Here is a 17,544-nt window from a genome sequence, read left to right as displayed (position 1 = left end):
GCAATAAAAATTTCATGCCTCGTTAAGCAGCCGGTAAAAAAATGCATTTGTCGGTTTTACAAAATGAGCGTTGAAAGGGCTTCACTGAAATTGGCTGAATGCAGTTTCTTTATGATAAACAGCTTTTGTCTCACTGAAGGAATAATTTCATAAAATTACGGTATGCATGAAAACAACGTGAAACTTTCCCCCGAGTACAATACAATTTACAACCGCGCTGCCGTGCTGTACTGAAATACCTGTTACGGACAGAATTCAATGACGCAGCAACGCGAATTATATATCTTTAAACAAAGAATATCAGTACAATACTCTACAACCACACTTTTATGTTTTCAGAACAAATTGTGACTGTGTCTAATAAAACAAAGGATTTTTTAGGATTGCAATTTTAACTGAGAATGGGATAAACAAGTTTTAATAAGCTTCGCATGAACAACAATTTGTTTTGATACCACAAACAGATAACGCGATTTTTCAATGTTAATGCATCACTGAAATTGCGTTATTTCATTGTTATTCTTTCTAATTGAAACTAACAACCACACCTACATATTTATTTACTGTAACAATTTTTTTTGGAAGTTAGAACAAAGAAAAACATGTGTTCGTTTACACTTTTGTAAAGTCATAATTCAAGAACAATCAATTACTTCAACGATCGAAAGGTCAAACAAGTCGTAGTAACTCCGCACTACCATAAAAGCATTCATTTGATAAATGGTAATACTACGCGACTCTATTACAGCTACAGTCTGCTATTCTATATAACGTTTCAAGTTGTTGTTTTTCACAACCATGCTTCGAAGGACGGCGTGTACCGGCTTCGCGTCGCCACCACACAACCGTGCCAATGTGCCAAGGGCGGGGGACATTTACATAACTCTCACGTTCCACATCAGTCCTGCTAGTCGTTTTATTGCCATACTGTACTAAATATACCACCACTAGTTAAACCATAACTTGTTACATTAACGTTCTGTTAACGTGCTCAATAAATTTTATTTAGAAATACTACTTAAGATTTATGATGGACACAAACAGAGAGAGTAAAATTTCAATAAAATGTATATCACTGAAATTCGAGCTCACGCACCATTTGGACGTTGCGAAGCGATAATATTGAATTGGCAACACATTTCAAAATACCTACAACACACAATTTGTTATTGTCACAAGAGACATTTTTTATTGAAATAGTTGATGATATGCGTTTCCTTATTGCATGATGTATTTTCTGAAGAAACTAACTTGTGCGTTCTTAAACAAATTTAATGATATAAACACAAGAATATTTTAAATGTCAAGTTTATATTGATATCATTCACATGCCTGACTATGTATTATCAAAAATCTCGTCAACATCATAAACTCGTATTGGAGGATTTCAGTATAAATCTGCCGTAAAAACACGCATCACATTGAATTTCTCGGAACACGCAATCAAAATAAACTTTTTGAAACAAACAACAGAAAAAACGAAGGATTCATACATCGCATCGTAAACAGGCCAGTCCATTAATTGTATGTTTAATGTTACTAATTTAACAATTTGCAAATCATCAAAATACGCAAACAATATACGATGTAAACATATTTATTTAATGTACAAATCAATATGCGCAATAGGAAGCCTGTAGTCGCAGCTGCTGGCGATAAAAAGTTTGCCTATGGGATGTAAAATTCTACCCTGTTAAATGTAACCTAATTTTGTTCAGCCATTTTATCATCAAATTAAACTGGCTAGTCAAGTACCTACTCTACATACATATATGTATATGCGATTGTCGTATCGAAAAACATGTGCACAAACGACCAGATTTTTTAAACGTTGCCATAGCTACAGAAACAATTACTGTAATAAAGCTGTTTTCATAATAATTTAATTTTAATATCTTTTTACGCCGTTCATTGTTATTGATGCGGTTAAAAAACATCTGGTACAAAGGCTGTTTGTTTACAAGTTATACAACTTTTCCGTCATTATTAGTAAACAACATCGGACCTACCAAAACCGGTATATAAATAACAACCTCCAAACATATTCATTCATAAATAGATGAATGAAATATTATTTTTAACAAATCAATTTACATAAATTGTACATGTTAAACAGCCTAATCCGTTGTAACCAGAGCCAGATGATTCATTAAATCTGTTTTGGTTTTATCTCGCAGTTATCACGGCTCATATATCAAAAAGATATTAAAAGACAGATTTTCCGTCATACGTAATGTATAGCGATGTTTACTTTACCAAAATAGTAACAATGCTACTTAAGTCAGGGAAACACCATAAATAACAATAGTCGCCCTAGCTGATGGCCAGTTTAATTTAAACCAGTCAACTGTGCAGATCTCTATATCTCTATTCCACCGCAATACCGCAGGTATACTTTCTATGTCTATTCCATCGCACTCATATCCCGGTGATCTCCCGGTGGGATAGATAACCGACACGACAAACAAAAAGTCAGGTTCAGGACCGACAGCTTAACTTTCCCTTAATTAATATAGATATTTTTATGCTACAGAAATAAGAAAGCAGTAAGAAAGAAAAACTTACCTCCTATTAATCCATAGGTGATCATCATCATAGTAACACTTTTGCTGAATGTAGATAAGACGAAAGCTATCGCAGCCACGAAAGAGCCAGCGATACACACCGCCCGACACCCGAATTTGTTGCATAACGCTGACACAACGGGACCTGTTGGACAAATTGATTTTCTCCGTCATTACGCCCAAGTAAACAAACTTTTATGGAATCCTAAATTAATTTGAGTTCTATTGAAAGCGAACCTTCCATTACGTTTCTTTTTTTTCTTCTAGAACATTCTGGTGGCAAATAGGTACATGTTTCGCCTTATAATAATTAAAGGTACTAACTAATAAGAAGAAGGATTTATTAAAAGTGGAAAGGCTACTTTCAGAGGATAAATTCATACTCAACTTCATTAGGTGTCGCTTAAAGTGGTAGGGTAAGGAATTACCATTCTATAAAGAAACCAAATGAACAATTAACGTGGAAAAGCTAGATTCTAATAATTACCATGTCAAGGTATTATTAAATGTTAACTCATGGCTCATGCAATGGAATAAACACATTAAATAAGTATGATCATTATCAATAATAGAAGTGACCACCTTGGGACTAAAACCTACATAGAAAACTTGATCTAGCAACTTGTATTATTTAAATACTTGAAATCCAGTTCATGGAAACGATGTATCCTCGCAAAGGGATCGGTACACAGCAACCGTTACATAAAAGGAGCCCATAAGTTATGAAGTAGTCAACAGTGTATCGATATTCTATAATATACGGAATAAACTAGTACTAAAGGATAATTCTTCCGAAGTATTATGTAAGAACCTACAGTGTTTATTTTTCCTTGCTTGTGAAGATTGATTTTATGACACGTAATTATGATATAACTCATGTCAATTACAATGTATAAACACGGCCTAAAACGGGAGATGCAAATTCAAGTGACCCAAATTATTGCCGCAGACAGATAATGTCAAAACGTGAAATGTTAGGGTCATTGTGTCGGGTCTTCCAACGATAAGACGCTTTCGTTTACACCCACACGAGTTTGCACGACATCAGAAACCTAGCAAATTAATCTAGGACGTTTTTTTATCGAAACATCGTCATTCGTCGTATCTACGATCGTAATCGCGTTCAATCAGGTCAATAGCAGTTTAAAAAGATAATAGAGTGAGATAGTAAAGTTCCCCGAGTAAAAAAATATTGGTATAGTCGCAATGACTATGCTTAATTACCTGATTATAATTGAGTATGGATATGATATAATACGTGTACAGGTTGATATAATGATGATACAATATGTACTTAGTATGAAAAGTCTTAATCCTGTAATATTTGAATTATGACGATAATCCTCGATAAGATACATTTTGCAAATTTATATATTATTTTGTTGTTGAAGAAGAAACGGCTCTACCGCATACCAATGATAATGATAATAAATATTTTTTCGAAATATACAAGAGATTTGATCACCACAAAAGAGTGATAAAGCTGTGACTGCCTCGAATATATCACAATAATTGAAAACTATAAAGTTGTCCGCATTTATATAATACTTTATTCACTGATTGTTATTTAACAGAAATGGTTCAGAAATTTATTCGTTAAATCTTTATAACTTACAGTTAAATTGTAGAACTTCTATTACCTCGACACGGTTATTACATTTTATAGTATAGAAATACTTCAAACGCCAATTAATGGAAACATATATGTATACGTAAAGGAAAAGGATTTTCAAGCTCATAATCATTTCACTTGCATTGGTTTACGACGAAATGATTTAAATATAGAATTCATAATGTGCAAATTCACTTCAAGGAACTATTAATTAATTTGTAGAAGTCAAATATCAGAGAAGAACAAACAAGTATGTGCATCACCATCCTTGTTACACAGAAGTAGGCACTAAGCCAAGATTATAAAGCAATCGTTTTATTGTTTGTGTCACGTGTTAATACTTGTAATTTGCGTACTCATAAACATCATTAGTTACATATCCTGCTCAGTACATAGGTAGTAGCGGTTGACGCATGAATAATGGACAGATGCATGCGACAACGTGACCCGAATTGATAGGAAACGGGCATTCGCATTTGATTAAAACGAGCAAATAGCTCCGAAAATGCAGGAATGTTAGAGGTATTTGCTAATTACTGATTAGTGTTTCTATAACGATCTAAACGTGGCTACTAAGTTTTAAATAACAGTTAAATTTCCATTAGACTTCCCAGGATCTCTACATATATAAATTATCTTTATTTGAGATGCACATGACAAGTGAAAGGTGCCGACAAACAAACATTGTCCGTAACGGCTATTTATAATAAAGAGCATTTGTGCATTCATAAATCTTACCAGCAGCGAGATAGACTCCTGACAGCAAACTCCCGACCCACGCAACCGTGCCTTTGCCCTCGCCGAAATACGTCACTAGCTCGGGGAGGAATATGCCGAATGTATATGCTATGCCATCCACAATCATGTTGCACATAAAGGAGGCGAACACGACGACCCAGCCGTAGCCTCCGTCTGGAGGCGGTGGCAGAGCGCCATAGTCGTAGGCCTCGTCGTCATCGGCGTCGGCGGCGGCGCCTTCCGCCGTCAGTCTTGCTGCCTCCTCACATGACGTCTCGCTTTCCGTCTACAACAAAGAAAAAGCCTTTTATTTTAAATTGCCACTAGAGGCATCGATGAAAGAGGTGCGACGCGCGCACACTGACCGGGCTTCAATGCAGCTACGTTGCAGTATTCTGAACCTATATAATGAACGAGTTGCTTTATAATTTCTAACCATTTCGAGCTTCTACTACTATAATGTTGGGTAAACTTACTAACTAACCGTATTTTAAAGAAAGCTATGTACCTATACAGAAAATGATGTGTGCGCATATTAAATGCGCATTCTGTGTATACTTCAAATACCAATGTCATGGGTGTATAAATACAAAAACAATTGCCATCTCAACCTTAACATTACAATTAAGTTGTCGTAAATTCAAATGTCGTCATGTTAATTTCATTACCATTGTACGTATTTAGCTGGCTTTATTGTCCTATGTCGTAAATTTTATAAACGTTAGCGATAAAATGTTAGATTTTAACGAGCCTCCGGAAATTTACCGTGTGTAAGTTATACTCTGCGAGCCTGATAAACTTTTATTTTGAGCTACAACGCCTACGCAAAATCTCGTCGATCAATATAATCCCAACTCTGTTTACGTTGCGAAAAATCGTCTAGATAATTTCTTTGAATGTTTGTGATGCTATACGTCAACTTCACGGTCATTGTCATTGCTTTGCTTTGCTTTTGGTTGCATAAATGTCTATAGTAACACACGTGTCTGAATGTATATTTTATTCAATTTAAAATAATGTATTATGAAATAGCGCTAACGTAGCATTGCTACAGCTCTAGGCAACGTTTGGAAAATACAATCTTTATCAGAAAGGCAGCTCACTTGAATGATGAGGCAGTTGAAATTAAAATCCATTGTTATGAAAATATAAATGTGCAGCTAGTAAAGTGTTTTGTTGAAATAATAAACATAGCACAACAGAAATGCGAAAGACTACTTATATTGCAGATACTTGCAATGTTTTAAACAAACAAGTTCAAAGGATAATTACAAGTAATAGTAGAGTAAGCATGCATATACAGATAATACTATCAATAAGTAAATAGGTTGTTTAGTAAATTATGTCACAGTTGGAAACTAATGTGGACATCTCTTTGTTCACAATTGTGACCGACGTTTCATTATCATTTTATCACTTTTGTGTACAACCGGGTGTCTATTGCAGTGTCATGTCAAAAGTTACAGTTAACGATACTGAAAGGAAATTATAAAAGAACAACAGAACAACCGCTTATCCTTAATCGTTTAAAATAATATTATCAATTAGTACAAACATCAATTATGTTATGGTATATTTATCAATTATACTATCGTATAGATGTTATCAATACCCAATCGTTATCACCTGCCGAAATTCGGTAACGATCGCCATTTTATTTATAGTAAAAGAGTTATTATTACAATCATTATTATTACTATCAGTCTGATCAGTTTTTTTATCACAATAAAACAAATAAATCTACAATTCTAGTAAGGACAAACAAGCACTTTTAGAAAATGTTTGGATAATACGTCATAATGAAACAAGAAGTAAGTTTAAAACAGTTATGTGAGTTCTAACACGTGTTTAAAACCTGCCCAAAGTTTTTCTACACAGAGCTCAATGATAGCAATTGAAAATAATATAAACAATGCGGTAGCCGTGAGTCATGGCACGCAGAGGAAAATTACGATAGGAAGTGTTTAGAACACTTTGAATATTGTGCGATGGCAGAGACCATGGAAGAATACCATTAGTTTAATATGTTTTAAATAAAATTATTCATAATTACTATCTGGAGACAAAACACGATATAATTCCAAAATATCTTGATATAAAAAGCCAGAAATTGGGCCAAGGTGTTGATAATTCCGTACCAATTATGTTGTAATATCTATAAAAATATTCTTTATTGTATTCGTTTTTTATGGCAGATGTTATAGCAGCCTTACAATATACTGGTCCAGTGACAATAAGCAAATTAAGCCAGATGTCTGATTTTAAAGCCATTCTTAGTTGGGTCTTGGTATTTTCTCATGGAGTCCTTTTTGTAAGGGTTGCTTATAAGAACTAGTTTGGTACAAATGTACAATGTGTCAATGTAACATGTTCATTCGCATTGTTTGCGGCAGACGGGTGCTCGACCTTGTTCGCGTTTACACCACAAACTGGTCTGGCATAGTGATTTATTTTGTTAACATACCTTGTAGACATAATATCATAACTTCCTACTTCTCTCTTACGCGATCACCTGATGTTTACTATGTATTTTACCGTAAAAGGCATTATACATAATACATTTAATAAATAAATGTAATTATGTAACCATGCGGTAAAAAAAATGTTTTATTCCAATCAATCATTGGTAATTGAAACGAACATGACATGAGGAATATACCTATGTATGAAGGTAGTTGTGTAGGTATGTGTAATCTAAATTAAAATAGTTTCTTGCTTCATAGCGAGCAAAGGCGGAAAATTCGTATGTAACGAGGAAGCCGAAACGTCCTTAGCGTTCGGTACTTCGAATACATACAGTGCATTCCGATAGACAACATTTACAAATGACAAAGAATCCTGTGGTTCAATTAGAATTATAATTGTATAGTGTTCCGCGTTACTAATAAACTGTACTCGCCGTTATTATTTTATAAATTATTCCCATACATTATAAAGTATAGATTATTGAACAAAGAACTTTTTCAGCCTGGAGCTAACAAAGAACAAATAAATAAGGACTTTCTTAGTGACTGCCACATTGAAATACTGGCCGAATTAAACACAGAAACAATTCTGAAAAGGCCAATAAACTGACGACAAAGGGGGAGACCCAGACATTATGTCAATATATGCAAGCGAGCAACAAACAAAAGAAGGGCATGCATGTTAACGTCTTTAAACTGGTAAACTAAACCTAAAACAAACTGTAAACAAAGAAATCTTTATAATGTGCGGATTATTGCGAATCCTGACACGCAAATATTTAACATCACAAAACAAAAAGGCAGCGTATTATTTTTCAACCTACACATTACATATGGTTTAAAGTATATAAACCGCTAAAATATGGTCATACTTAATTCTAAAAGTGTATTTTAATTTCAGCGACCGAATTTTATGTGCCCAATGTGTTTTTCAGTAAGTTCGTCGACAGATACATTTTCCGAACGAGACAACAAAGAGATGAAAAAGAATCAGGAAAATGTGTGGCAAGAGATGAGTTGCATGCTGCAGAATCAACATTTCAACGAAACACTAATTGAATTCGCAAAAACCATCAAGAGGAATGAAAAGTCATATTCAAACATTGAATCATAAAGTTTGGCCAGTGTTTCTAAATTGAAAATAAGAAAGAAAAATATAAACAGTTGAAAAAGTGTTTACTGTCAAAATATTACCTCAAACTAAGCTGTTATGATTACCTACCTACTGCACAATATTTTTATTAATTCACTGAGTCTCTTCATTATTTGACTTTAGTGATAGAATATAGTGGTTAAAAGGTCTCGGATACAAACATTAATAAACAATCTCACACCTACACCGATTAGAGGCGATTTTATTAATGTTCCGAACCAACAGTCAATTTCATATACTGAACATTGAGTCTAATATAATGCGTTTAAAGTTCCACTATGTACAACGTGGTCGCGGCGTGTGTAGAGGCGTTCGCGCACGTGATCTCGATTGCCATTAATTGATTAGTGCCGCACGCTTGTCGCAGGCTGCTTCCTTCGAACCTATTATGACGAGAGTCGCAGGACGCAGTTATGTGAGGCAAATACATCACGCGGTTCTATAAACCATATAATTTATTGTTTACGGTGATCGATGTTGAAAATAATATAGCCACGTCTAAGGTGACTGCTTATTTAACTGTCCATTATGATAAACGCAGCATCACACGGACGTTGGACTAGGAGAACCAAAAGATCGACAAATACCCTTTTCAAAGTTGACGGTGAGTTGAGGCTCAGATTATCAGGAACACATTTAATATTGAAAGAGATAGTCCAGTCGTAAAAAACATCAAGGTTGAAGAAATATGCTGACAAGTTATTGTAAAAATAATCGTTAGATTATTTTCTTTTTTATCGTGCATAGTTATTCAGCCAGTTACAATTGTCGCGTGCGCTAAGTTCCATGTGACTATAACAATTTTAACAGATGAATCACGGACGAGATAATTAACACTAATGTACAACAATTAACTGGCTTGGTTTCTTAACCTGGTATAGAAATAACGGATAATTGTCATTATTACACACTTGTTAAATGTAATAGACAATCACTCATCACTCGCCATATAGCTTTCAAAACTTTTATTACTTCGAGTTTGATATTAGGTCAAGCATTTTATAGTACATTGATAATAAATGCACTCACCATCTTTCTAACACTCATATTTCAAAAGCACTTTATCGAACTAGCACAGAAAATTACACAACACCCACTTCAGTTGCAAAATCAACTGACAATGGCAATCAATGAGCCCAGTTTAAGTCCTTACGGCTGATAATACGATATCCTAATCAACGCATTACTTGATAATAACGACAATTATGTTGATATCGTAATGCTGATCCGGTAAGACAACGGTTGCTATTCAAGATACTGAGTGACATTTTCGCTATATAATCTGAATATAGACACAGTATAATACTACCATACTTGTATAGTGGAACAATTAAAGCGTCATTAATAATAAATGCATCGTGTTACACGTGCACAACCGATTTATATGCACCTTGAATGAGTATGTAGCGCTAAGTAAATAACATGGCGTATGTGAATTTATTTTATAGTTTATGCAAACCTTTGTTTTCTGCTAAATCTGCCTCGCTGTGCATAGCGACTGGTGGCGATAAAATAATAAATATAGAGAAGCTTTATAAAGAATTATAGAGCATTGTAGTGTTATATCTGTGACAAATTATTACTTCAACATTACTTAGTACAAACATGATAAGTGCGGTAATTTGTACTAAACATAAAATTTTGTTTGGACTAAGTAATCTCCTCAATTCCTTAATTTCTTCTTTTACTACTACTCGCGCGCAAAACATGCCCAAGTTAATACTCAGTTATCGCAGTAAAATCTTTGATAATACGTTATCATATTATTATAACCTTGACTTCTGGTAGATTATTTTCGTAATTATTAATATCAAAAATCTCGGGGTAAGTGCAAGTCATACTGTTGTAAAGTAAGTTCCGTTCTCGACTTGCGATACAAACTTATCTTCTTTTCAAACTACCGGAAACTTAAATGTCACACAAACTTCACACCTAAGGGGGCAATTGTTTTAACTGAACGTAAAATTAATATCGAATCAAGAAAAATATGTAGTGAATCAAACACATTTTATTTTCGAGTTAAAATTAAGGTGAATTTTATAGATAGAGAAATAGGTCGCAGTAAACGTTTACGCACAAAATTGCACACATGATATTTAAAACGAATTGAACTGCTGCAAGACAGCTGCCCACTGGCTATGTGCCCATTAGCTTGCACAACACAATTTGAAGGAACTCGAACGTGGTAGTCGTTTACTCACTTATCTTATTAGGCCCTTTGTAAATTAAGTTAAAGAGCTCTTCTCAGTGCCACGATTAGATGGCTAGTGCGAACCAATAAGTAAGTAATTACCAATAGTGCAATTAGTTTTACAATAGTTAGTCCATCAGTTTTACAAGATTATTAGAGTCTTTGAGCACTGACATGTCTCTATCAGAGCTTCCGCTCACCACATGTTAAGATAATGATTCCAATATGATAAGGAATAATTTAAATGTTTTAAGGTGCTGATAGGACAGCCGGTTACAATTATTATTGAAAATATTTAATAGTATAAGTAGTTTAAGTACTTATTATTCTTACTTTCCTGCCTGATGATTTTATCCACGTTTACAGGTTACTTTACTGGCACACAAGTCAATATTCTACTCCATAAGGATTGGTTAGCTCAATACTGTGCAAAACCCTCGAACAAAACAGTTTGTTACCATGAACAGAAGTTTGCTAGAAGAATTAGTATCTACATAATAAAGTAACGTACACAAATAAGGATAGGTCACACATGCGGAATACCAAATAGAGCTTAGGTTCAATGTTCACGAGTGATACGAAACGTGTTTACGTGTCGTATCAAAGGAGGCTTAATTTAATTTATATTGCCGATAGAATTGATACGAATGTTCACATCAAATCGTCTTGTGATGCAGAAAAAAACCTTGAATAAAAATCATTACTAATGTCTAACAACAATACACAATGAGAAAGTTCTTAAGTACATATTTTACGAGGTAACTTCAAACTAAATTAACTAGTAAATTGCACTTTTATTGTAAGTGTAATCAAGTTATTAACGACAATTTTTGTAAACAAAACATAGAAACGTATTTTACTGGTTTTCTTTAATTTTGCAGCATTTCCGCTCAGCAACGATTCGGTATTTTTTCCTGTAGTTTACCTACCTTGTATGAATTTCAGGCCATCATTATTCAGGCCTATAAATTCCAGGATAAAAGTTATTTTTTTCCTATTAAACAATTAATGCGTTATAATAAAGCAAGACGATAGGTAAAGCTTCTTTTCTTCACGAGGTAAACGTGAGCTAAGTGAGATAGACAGCTGAGACAATCCCATTATTTTCAATATGACCGAGATAACAAAGGTTTGCGTGCATTATTACGTAAAAGAAGATGCTATAGTGTAAGTAAACTGTGAAAAGTCAACTCAACGGTATATTTTTTAATTGGTAAGTTCTATTGTAGATCCAGAACAATTAACCAGAAAATGTTTTAGTTACTTCCTAGTCTTTCAATTCAATCGACAATATACTAAGCTTCCAGCGAAACAACGGTGATAAGTGTAGCTGCAGAAGATAATTATGTATAATAAAGTTATTAATATACCAATCGTATTTAATCACTAGCGTAAATTATTTAAGCACCTGTTTTCGCGCGCATAACGATAAAAGGGCTTAGAATATTCTAGATAAAGTGTAATGTAATCGATTGATTTCATGTTGCTAGTTTACCAAGCCCATAATAAAATGATTGAGCAAATATCTTTGCCTCATCATTCTACTGTATCTTACTTAAATGGTGGACTCCAAGCCTAACGTCTCTCATCCCGAGAGGTAGCCGTTGCCCAGCGGCGTGATAAAATTAGGTTTTTATTAGTTTTAATTTTTTTTGGTTTGTCATAAATTTGACAAAAACAGACAACTTCGCGTAACTTTCAGTTTAAAAAGAAAATCACGCTAACTAGGCAATAATTGTTGTTATCGCTGTTTAAGACTTTGAATTACCTTAATTCCGCTAATCCTTACAACATTATATTAAATGAAGCCGAGGAACAATGGAACAATATGTAGAAGATTATAGATACGTGATAGAGGTGTAACTCTGATTATACTAGCGAGTAAATTGATTTATCTGATTTCCGCAAATGATAAAGTATATTCTGTAAATTTATTTAGACTATCAAAAAGCAGTCTTATTGGTTACATTTGAAACGAAACTCTTAAAACAAGGTACTCTACATATACTATACACCACGTCCCTTTACTACGATAACGACTCCATGCGAAAAGAAAAATATTTCTGATATTGCGAACCTAACTTCAATAAAAGTTTACTGATTCAGGTCAAGAAGTTTTCCATTTTTGTCAGGCTATGTATTTTCTTCCTGTCAACAACTCACGCAGGTTCTAATTTATTATTCTAACAGAACACGCACAATGCGATTGATTATCGTTTTAATAATTTAATGCTGTATCGTGACTGGTATCCCTTATTCCGTCTCTAGGTGAACTTTAACTGAAACATAAAAGCCGATAATGAACTTTAACCGATTGTAACAGAGTATACTTTACACTGTTTGTATTAGAAACCTTGATAACGGGCCTTCGCCAAGGTTTTCCTACGGCCCTGTACAGGACGGCCATTGTCAAAGACACTGCTATCTTAGTTGTCTATAATTATAATAAGTCCAACCCAGACGTTCGTTCATTCTACGAGATTTATTTTTAATAACCTTTTTTTTTAAACATGGTCATGGGTTATCTTTAAATTTTCTAATTATAAAGATCTAATGACATTTAATAAACGCCTATCTAAAATAGGATAGGTACTTATTTGAAGAAAAAACCTGCATACCAACTGAAGTTAGTTCGAGGAAAAAATAAATGGCACGTTTTACGCTTAACTTAAATGAAGCTGTGTCACTTAGTGTCTACAGAATTACATCCTAAGTCACCTGCTTCGATAAATTAAAGTGAAAAATATTTTTTATTTAGACATATCATTGTTTATCATTCTTGATTTCTACAAAAACGTACAAAAACATTTCTGTTTTTTTTTTACCACTCCTAGTCTTACGAACGTCAAATATTGTGGAAGAATTATGCAAGAATGATACAGTAAGCACCTATTGTACTTTCCAGTAAACATGTTTATCTACCTGTGTATATAGTATTATCCTTGATATTAAGATAAGATGCCCGAGCCGACGTTTTGTTTCAGATAAGAAAGTAATTTTGCTACACGACTATCAACTACTGTAAGTCTGAAACACCTGTTTATATCCGGTGATTATATGGTTTAAGATTAAAATAAAAAAGACACAAAATTTTTCCGATAGTGTTTGTAGAAACCTGTCACTGATTTTTTTTTTTGTCTCCTATCCATCGTAATGAGTTCAAATGTTATATTTCCTAAGGTTTTAAGAGAAAATGCGTTAACAACAGCGGAATACTTTCAACGTCTGCGTCATCTAAAATTAGAATAGAAAATTAAACATTTCCCAGATAAAATTAAACAATTTTGTATGTGACCTAAATATCATAAAAAACTTTGATAATAATCTTACGTGAAGTCAAACATCGATAAGTACATTTCGTAGCACACGTCGTTACACAAACATAGCAATTTCTTATCTCGAAAATATCCGTAATCCTAGTACATTCGTTAGTTAAATATTTAAATACAGAAAATTGGCAAGTGGTACTGGACACCATTACTCAGTCATTGATAAAACGGTGACCGCATAACGTTTGTGCCAATTGCCGGCACTCGCATGCCACTAGAGCTGATTATTACGAAACTGGTCAGTAAGTAAACAGCGTCAAACAATACAATGGAGATGACATTGTTTTGGAAGTGTGAATAGGATGAGTTAATAAAGACTGGATCCAACTGATTTATAGCTGACAACATCTAAAATAGTGCTAAAGTAATTTTGTACCTAGGTATTTCTTTTGCACACTTAAGTCTGTGAAGTTTAAATATTGTATGATTATTCTTTTAAATTATCTTCAACATCATTACATGTCTTGATTGTATGATATAGAACTGATAAATAAAAAAGGTATTTAGACCAATAAACAAGAAATCATAAATACACTATGAATTTCAATAATATATCTGTATGTGTAACTTAAAATTGGGCCAACATTTTAGAGCATAAATGCATCTAACACACACTTTAACACACATCCAAATGATAAGAGACGTAACTGCATAATATTCTCAGTGTATAATAATTTATGATTACAATGAACTCAAGTTGAATAAAAGCAAATTAATGGCAGCAGACATTGGTGACTAGTCTTGGGGCACATTCAAATTACTGTTAATAAAGGCATAGCAACAGCATAACCAAATTAACTTCACATGTTATTACATAATTGAGGTATTCTTTATATTACATACCTAGTTAGTCTAGACTAAGTAAATATGTATATTGCATAGATATTTTAATTTTTCTTAATACTACATGGTGTGTTCTATCCGAATACTTGTTATTATAGTAATAGTAATTGTGCATACTGTGTAGGCACCTAGACGTTTTAGTACAAAAAAAATATGTTTACTATTTAGGTATTTAGATACAACTAACTATTTGAACACAGCATCTGCCTGAATATAATAATCTATAGTTTTTGGGTAAAATTATATAAATTCAGGTATATTTACTGCTTAAATGAGCTACCTATATATGGAAATAAAAGACACACTTGTACAGTATTATTAAGCTTAGTAACAATCTAATAAGTACTTTTTAAAATAAATTTAAACTTACAATGCCCTAATTATTTTATCAAAAGCAGTTCTTATTATTCATAAATGTGTTTTATTTTTGTCAATATGACATAATGTAAAATTCCTTCTTTTATCTGCAATGAATCACATTGGAAGTTAAACAGAACTACAGCTAATCTGCAGTGTAGATTCTGCACAAACAGATATGGGACGAATATTAAACTATGTTTTGTTTTACCAATGACAATTACCCATGCTCATCACAATACGAAGTGTATATAGTGTTTCTAGTATGTGCTGGATAAAACTGATGTCATTTCCCTATTTGAGGTCATGGACCAATTATAATTCAAGGGAAACAGAAATTGTGGTTAACGGGAGATACCTACTGCATACCAAAGAACATATTTCATTCGATTGTCATACAGAACATTTATAATACTGAATATTGTCACTTGTGGTAAGAGGAACAATATAGGTATATAAATTCCCATATAATAGGAATTACTATAAAAATTACTCATTCTCTTAAAATACATTTGGTCATGCTTCATACAATAGACAATCCACAGTTTGATTAAAGACTATGTGACCAGTATAACTAAGTAGGTATGTGAATGCTAGGTTTCAATACAAATTAAAATATTTAAATAGCTGTGACATATATCTGGAAGTTTTAAGTAAATCCAGTTCAATTAAAATATTTAAAATAAGACATAAGGAAATGTATGTAATAAAAAACTGTGGGAACAATTACAAATTCATAAAATTAATGTTTTGTGTTTTACATGTTATTTTAAAACATGAAAGAGAGAAATAAAACTTAATTATATATTTAAAATATTACATTTAATTAAAATTTGAACTCAAAGTATGTGTGCATAACAACAAATATTATGTACCTACCTATTTCTTAGTAAATGGTTAAATAGAGTGATAATTAAATGGGTGGCTTTATTATTATTATCAAGAATCATACATTAAGAGTTAACAGTAATGAGTCTAAGTGTGCTTAAGTGGTAATTAGTGTGATAACATAATAAACAATGCCACATTTATGACAAACAGTTAAAGCATAAGTCACACATTAGTGTGTGTAAATAATCATTAGAATATAACTATAAGTTATCATATTTTAGGGTGAGGTTCAGAAATAATATAACTGATGGTGTTCTTTTGTCATAGCATAAAACAAAGCAGACGATTTTCAATACAAAATTATTCAAATACCTAATTATACCATTTCATTCTTTAACCTGGATAATTCGTAAAATATATGGAACGAACAACGTGCTAACAATTTCGTGGCCACACGACAGTCCCACCCAAACATCTACTCCCCAAATATGTACTATACGTAACCTCAAACTAATCTAATATTAGCCAAATTACAAGCAAGCTTTTGCTTGTGACGAGCTCGTAAATGTAATCATAATGTATACTCACTCTGGAAAACGTCCTCAGACGATTTATACGAGGATTTGATGGAATATTATTCAGGGACACCTTCGACATCTTCAGTTATTATACTACTTCTTCCCACGAAAACAACAAAAAATAGAACGTTTAGTCACTCTACAGCTGGCACTCGTTGTTTTGAAATTACACCAAGTTCAAGGGAAAAACAAATGAACATGTAACACCTTACTTTACAATAACAAAAGTTTAATTTTGACAGCACAATTTCGAATTGCACAATATCATAACTGCTAGCTTTTATATATTAATTAACGCGAAATTATTTACAATTTGAACCACAAAAATTACAAGTAGGTTTATCTAATTATTAGAATTTAGGAGAAATTACAAATTTTAATGTAAAAATAAATTAACAATTCAATTTGACAGATTGCTTACGACTCTGTGACGTTTCGTTTCACAGTCGATACGCGCACATAAAGGAACCGTTCCTTACGCCGTCAGACCGACAACTGCTAAACTTCAAACAAAAACGCGCGAAGTGCGTACGGCGCGAAAATTGTTTTTGATCACATATCATTACACTGCATTATATTATTCTAGACTCCTTTGTAATTAGGACATTATTTTGTTGATGATCTTAATTTTGCTAATATAAGACTCGTTACAATATTTATTTGGTATACCTAATACATACAAATGATGACAAGCGAGCACTATTATTTCTAACCAATGAACCAGAACCTATATTTCGGATTGCTTTGCAACATAGATTTTCTAAGCATTCTAAGCTGTACAGATGAAGCTGTGAGCTATTTTCCACTTTATGTAGGTACTTAGGTTATCAACATATTTACTAGCCGACATAGTCAATCATGAAACTAGTACCTACCTAATACA

General features: G+C 33.1%; 1 protein-coding gene across 8 annotated transcripts in view; it reads right to left on the bottom strand.

Moving 5' to 3' along the window:
- LOC142976325 (monocarboxylate transporter 9) overlaps window positions 1–17,544 on the bottom strand; it is a 35,749-nt gene that overhangs the window by 16,030 nt on the left and 2,175 nt on the right. For 4 of the 8 annotated variants that reach the window (XM_076119611.1, XM_076119612.1, XM_076119615.1 and 1 more), the window contains exons 2-3: window positions 4,915–5,200; window positions 2,566–2,709 (exon numbers count right to left, since the gene is read on the bottom strand). In XM_076119611.1, coding sequence (XP_075975726.1) covers window positions 2,566–2,709; window positions 4,915–5,200 — 430 coding nt within the window. Of the gene's footprint in view, window positions 1–2,565; window positions 2,710–4,914; window positions 5,201–9,561; window positions 9,924–16,671; window positions 17,143–17,544 lie in introns of those variants that run through there. The other 4 variants (XM_076119613.1, XM_076119616.1, XM_076119614.1 and 1 more) reach the window with 3 other exon arrangements.

This window comes from Anticarsia gemmatalis, chromosome 10 (genome assembly GCF_050436995.1).
Source record: "Anticarsia gemmatalis isolate Benzon Research Colony breed Stoneville strain chromosome 10, ilAntGemm2 primary, whole genome shotgun sequence".
NCBI lineage: Eukaryota > Metazoa > Arthropoda > Insecta > Lepidoptera > Erebidae > Anticarsia > Anticarsia gemmatalis.
Note: the sequence above shows the minus strand (reverse complement) of the source record. Positions and strands in the feature narration are given on the sequence as shown.